At 37.4% G+C, this 6168-nt stretch overlaps 1 protein-coding gene across 1 annotated transcript in view; it reads right to left on the reverse strand.

Moving 5' to 3' along the window:
- TBX20 (T-box 20) overlaps nt 1-6168 on the reverse strand; it is a 37950-nt gene that overhangs the window by 9971 nt on the left and 21811 nt on the right. The window contains exon 6 of the mRNA XM_018559664.1: nt 4515-4591. Within this exon, the coding sequence (XP_018415166.1) occupies nt 4515-4591 (77 nt within the window). The remainder of the gene's footprint in view (nt 1-4514; nt 4592-6168) is intronic.

Genomic DNA, 6168 nt, shown 5'->3' on the forward strand with positions numbered 1-6168 from the left:
TTCACTTCCCCTGCCTTCTCCAAACTCTTAACCCTTTAGTGAATAGACCTGTAAGTATAGTACATTTGGTGTACATACAAGTGAACATACTTAACCTCAGAGACCTGCATTGTGAGAAGCACTAGTAAAGCACACCCATTCCCAGAAGAGCCAGTGTATGTGATAAGTATTGATCAGGCTGGGCATGATGTGAACCCAGTTTGTCTGAGTTCAACCAAGTTACCTCAAAACTGTGATTGTGTCAACCAAGTTACCTCAAAACTGTGATTGACACAATCACAGTTTTGAGGTAACTTGGTTGAACTCAGACAAACTGGGTTCACATCATGCCCAGCCTGATCAATACTTATCACATACACTGGCTCTTCTGGGAATGGGTGTGCTTTACTAGTGCTTCTCACAATGCAGGTCTCTGAGGTTAAGTATGTTCACTTGTATGTACACCAAATGTACTATACTTACAGGTCTATTCACTAAAGGGTTAAGAGTTTGGAGAAGGCAGGGGAAGTGAACAATTTAGGCCAAAATAGCTGATTTGGAAACATTCTGCAAATTCAGCTCACTTTCTAGTTCAGCTATGTTGTCCTAAATTGTTCACTAACACTAATTAACATAAGCAAATTTTGGCAAACAAAAGTCTCAAATTGAGTATCACTCTTGATTTCCCTAAAGGGTGACGACTGGACATCTGTTCTGTTGTACTGGTTTAGAGGGGCACATTAGACAATGCTTTTATAAACTCATAGTAGCTTCAAGGTTCGCTTTAAGGTGAGACTGCTCTTCTTAGAGTATATCAGCTTGTTAATTTAGTCAGCTACTTGCTGTGAAATGGACTGACTTTTGCCAGCATCACATGTTGTTTGGTTCAGTAATTGAACTGATCCATCAGGTGCCTTGGTTTTCTTTTTTACTAGAGCCAACAAAAACATTAAACCACATAAAGCAGGTTTCTGAGAGTGAAATATGGATTTGCCTAACTGTCATGTACCATCTCCATCATTCTGTTCTAAAGTTAAAATGTTAACAAGAAAAATGGAAAGCATATTTCTATCTTGTCACATCCAAAACCTCAACCTACATTGGATGAACAAGGATAATAATCTAGCAGATTTGAACAAATTTGGCGGTCTTAAATGCTAATGCTAATTATATATTCACTTTGTTCGACTAAGTGTCTTCCAAAAAACAAATTAGGTAAACAAATCATTTAAACCATGATATGGTTAACTGACTATTGTCAGGGATGTTGGCAAAATTAGGCAACGGTTGGGCAGTCTATGAGGCATACCAGATCTCAGCAGCCTTTCCCACCACACTACAAATGGTGAAAAAAACCAGATCAGATTCAGATGGATTGAACAATATTTGGCTCATTGCTTTTTGTTCCCCCATTTCAGTGCATAAATGGGGCATACCATGATCAAAAACACATGATTACAGGCCAGGCCAGAATAAGATAACATTTAAGACTTTGATTTGTTTGGAAGCATCCACACTGGTTTTCTGTTTAAAAATCCATGGTCAGTGATTTCCTAGAACTTGCTACTATCATCCTTAGTGGGATGATATATATAAATATATTCCCACTGATGTAGTCTAGGAGTAATGATTACTACTTTTGAGTTGCTTAGTTTTTATTTTTTACTATATAAAGGAAAAAAAAGACCAACTTTCTTTGTTTCCTTACTTTCTATTATGAAACATGGCCCCTTTTTGGAAAGTAAACACCAAGGGGATCTAATTTTCTGCCACTTTTTTTTTTTTTTTTAATGAAGAAACATGCCAGTTATGGTGGACTAGATACCTTGCATCATTTATGTGTAGGTCATACACTGAGGTAGGAGGAGGTGAAAGAGTTATTGTACAGGTCACATACAGTGTGAGGATGGAGATGAAGGGTTTAATGTGGAGGATAAGGGAGGAAAAGGTGTTACTGTACAGGTCACATAGAGAGGAAGGATGGAGATGAGATGTAGAGAAGATGAGGGGGGTAAAAGTGTTAAAAATCACTTACAGCCGCTCAGCATAAATCTGCTGCTGCCTACAAACCCTTCATTTATTCATGATTGGTCACCACAGTAATCACAAGGTACATAGCCATTCCGATCAGGTCTGTACATTGTGCCTATCCCTTGAAGCATCTGATGACAGCTCAGATCAAAGCCATGCACAGGTACACCCATGTATGTTTTCTGAATTGCCATTTATAAAGGGCACTCCAGAAATACGCATGCGTCATTCCGCTGGGGTTAATTTACTTCAGGTGCAGAGACTATTCAATTTGGAAAGTATAGGTTCATAGAACTTAACAAGATAATGCAGTGTTTATGTTGAATGATTTTTATTACCTGGCACGTAATTGCATTTTTATGAAAGAGAATATGGTTTCACCTTATTTACTAAGCTCAGTGAGCCTTCACTTTGCATATTGAACAGTCAATACTCTTCTAGTAAAGCATCCACTTTTCTATAGTACATATTATTCCAAGTAGGAACTGGACCCAGGCAGTGTAAAGCTGGCCATACACTGGTAGATTTTTGTACGAATGTTCATAGGAACACTCTCCTCAGAACATTTGATAATGCCATCAGCTCCTTGTAGAATCCTGTTAAAAATAAGCCGATAATGGAATTTCTTGAATGAAAACCACACTCAATGTTAGAATTTTGTTTGTTCGAGAAGAACATTTTCCATGCTGCTCCTTCACTTTTCTTCATCACTGTGGTTGAAAAAGATTGTTGATTTGACTCCATTAACTATCAGAAATTGAATGAACATTCTGAAAACAAATTTTTGCCGAATGTTACTGGTGTATGGCCAGCTTTAGAAGGCATTTGTCGCTGTACATAATGTATATGTATGTATGTATTAGTTGAACTTGATGCATTAAAGGAACTGTACTATGTTCTGATCCAACATAGTATAGCATATGTGCATAGTTTGAAAGATACTTGTCATGACCTTTTTCGAATCTCAGTTATCTGAATGTTTTAGTTACTGACCTTTTTTAATAGAATGAACAATCCTGACCTTTAATGTTAATATGACAAATGATTAATTTTTCTTTGGTACTTGGAATATCTGTGGTACACAATTACTGCCCACATAATAATGCTTTTAGATTCCAGCAAATTTGTTGTATAGGAACAATATTTCCCTATTTTTCTGAGGTTTGATGTAACTGAAATGACCATTTTTATATTCCTAGTCCTCTGCTTGGGGTCTAGAAATGGTCATACATTGGTTCATCCAGAATAGATCATTTTTAAGTGGAAGTAAAGGCATTAAGAAAAAAAAAAACTGCAGGCTTCTTATGACCGTAGAGACTGTGTAATGTCTCTTCTGCCATAAAAGTTTCTTGTTGTCATTCAGCAATTTTTTTTTTCTATAGACTAAGTTGCACATGCGCAGCTCAGTGGACAGAGTTGTCATGCCAAGACGAACAGGTAAGTGACGGCAGTTACATCATTTGGGCCCCGGCCAATCGCAGGGCCAAATACTCAATACTTGGAAGATGACCCAAAGGGAGATAAAAGTGTCAGTGAGGGAAGAGCACAGCTCTGGAGAGGATCGGCTTGGCAGGTAAGTCTGCCATAATGTGCTCATGCTGTGCATACTCGAACATTATGGCTAAAAGCTCCAGGGCCCTCTTTTTTTGTAAAACATGGTACTTCCTCTTTAAGAAACTGCAAGTACAAGAAAGTACCTGTTGATCTGCCAGGAATGCATTCAGCTCCTAATTTTCTTCTGTGGATTGACACCACATGCCTTTTCCTAGACTGAAATTGCAAGGAATTGTATCAGCTACTGAATCCCTTGCCCCTCCTCATCTGCACAACATAGAGATTATTAGTTCTGTGGTCCAAGATCAGAACTTGGAAGAGTCTTGGAGATAACGCAGCAAGAGTGAATAAGACACAGGACAGCTCTGAATTTTTGGTCAACAGGTATTTTTTGTACTTATTGAACATATAAACAAAATGCTTTTAATTGTATATTTAAAGGGATCACTGAAGAGAAGCTCATTGTCAGGTTTACATACACTTTAGCTATCTGCCATTCATCCCCTTTGACTCCTACAACATTTTCAGGGACACCCCAATTTGTTTGGACCTCGTTTCTGAAACACCAGCCCACTGCTGACAAGCTTGCAGGTAACTATTAGCAATGTAAAAGTCTGCACAGTTTTGGTCCTGTTATGGGGATATCACCCCCAAACTTGTTGAAATGGGCTATTATCTTCAGGAAGGGAGAAACCTTTTTAACAAAGCAAAAACAAAAGAGAAAAAATATACATTGGCTAATCTAAACTCTAAAAACTGTAAAATTTAATATAATTTCATTATTTTTAAACATCCTGTAATTATTAATTATTGAATCAAAGTGGAGATGATAAGGAGTGACAATGTGCATCAATTCGACCCTTTTACTTTTAAACAATGAAAAGAAAAAGACATAGACTACTTTACATTTCTTTATCTTATCATATAAGTAAACATGCAGTTCCAATTACCTCTCAATATCAGTGAGCCTGGAGGAGTCCCGGAATCCTTTGGCGAAAGGGTTACTGTCAATTTTCAGTTTGGTTATCTATAAAGACAAGACCACACAATGGCTCCAGGTTTGACACATTGGCACCACTCCCATCCATACTACCAACAATTAACTTTAATACAGTCACAAACTCCCACCATTATCTCCGCTACCCTCTCTATTATCTTTCTGAAATAATACATTATTCTTTTTGTGTAAATCTGGCCTCATACTGCTCAAAGTCCTGATGACCCGGCCAAAATTCAACCAGTGCGTGGCTCTGCTAGCATCCCTCCATTCAACAAAAGATGATTTTAAGAAAAACTTTTGTTGAGGGAGCAGGGCCAAAAATTGTTGTCTGAACAGTTAGTGCAGCAACTTAGTTGCATTCACTGAACACGGACGATGATAACTGTGGGGCCTGAGCTGTCACAGTATAATAGCTGGGAGATTCAACCATCCACATTGTTTAGCATAGATGTACTTATCCATCGTTCGTTGTCTAATCTGTTTTGTCTTTTTTTGGCAATGTTTAATAATGCTGAGTGCATATTCTCCTTGATGTATATACTGTATGTAGTGCACTACTTGTGCAGTGTTAAATCTGTCTAGCGATCCTCACTATATTTCTTTATGTCTCTTTTTACATTGTTTTCGCTATACATTTTTGTCATTTGGTGAAACTCAATAAATACCAGTGAAAAGGAAAATTAAAGTGTTCAATGTTTCACAGTTCAAGTTAAAATGAAATCTAGTTATTAGGTTTTTGCTACAGAAATCATAGGGTGTATGATTTAGTTACCCCCATAAATATTGTAGTAAACAAGTATAGTAGTATGACTACTATCAAGCCAGATAACTTGTACATACAAGCAAAATAAACAATGGCAATAGAGCTCTGCAGTGCATACACATTTCCCCATATTTTAAAACACTCTAAGTACTCATAAAATACCCCCAAATCTAGAGTCCTCCTAACTTTCTGTTTGAGCTGACAACACAGTGCCTGTCAGCCCTAACCAGTTTTCTTGTGCTGGACTACAGAACACCCCCATAACATAAGGAGATGTTCTGTGGTACAAATTATTAGTGCAGTCCTGCACTGGGCAGGGCTGTTACCACTATCTTTGATTTCAGTTCAGCAGTAGAGCTCACTGGCAACATCAACAGATATTTGTTGTGTTTGTAGCACTGTTAAAGATAAGATATGGAAAAATGTGCATGTAATGTACTGATGTACTGAATATATTGTACTGAATTATTGGATGTGCAGATAATAAAATGACTACATTTCTGACCCCATATATATTTACATCTGCCCTTTTAGGACATATTGGTGTGGTGTAATGGTGCAGTATTGCATTTTACAACATTTATAATAAATCTAAACCCAAAAATAAAAATTTAATACATTGGAGCTTACCAGTTTTTAGATGTGGTGGCTGCATTTATTTGTGTTTTCAGACCTTTTTTCTTTATTTTTATATTGTGATCCTGCTAGTAACACACTTCCTGTTCTAGGGTGACAACCCTTACTCACTGCATTGTATCTTTAGTGGAACACTGTTGACGCCATAGCCTGCTCTCCTGATTTGGCCTACAAACATCTCCTCCTCTTTTCATCTCTATTAAAT

Source organism: Nanorana parkeri, unplaced genomic scaffold, assembly GCF_000935625.1.
Source record: "Nanorana parkeri isolate BGI_ZX_2015 unplaced genomic scaffold, ASM93562v1 scaffold410, whole genome shotgun sequence".
Taxonomy (NCBI): Eukaryota; Metazoa; Chordata; class Amphibia; order Anura; family Dicroglossidae; genus Nanorana; species Nanorana parkeri.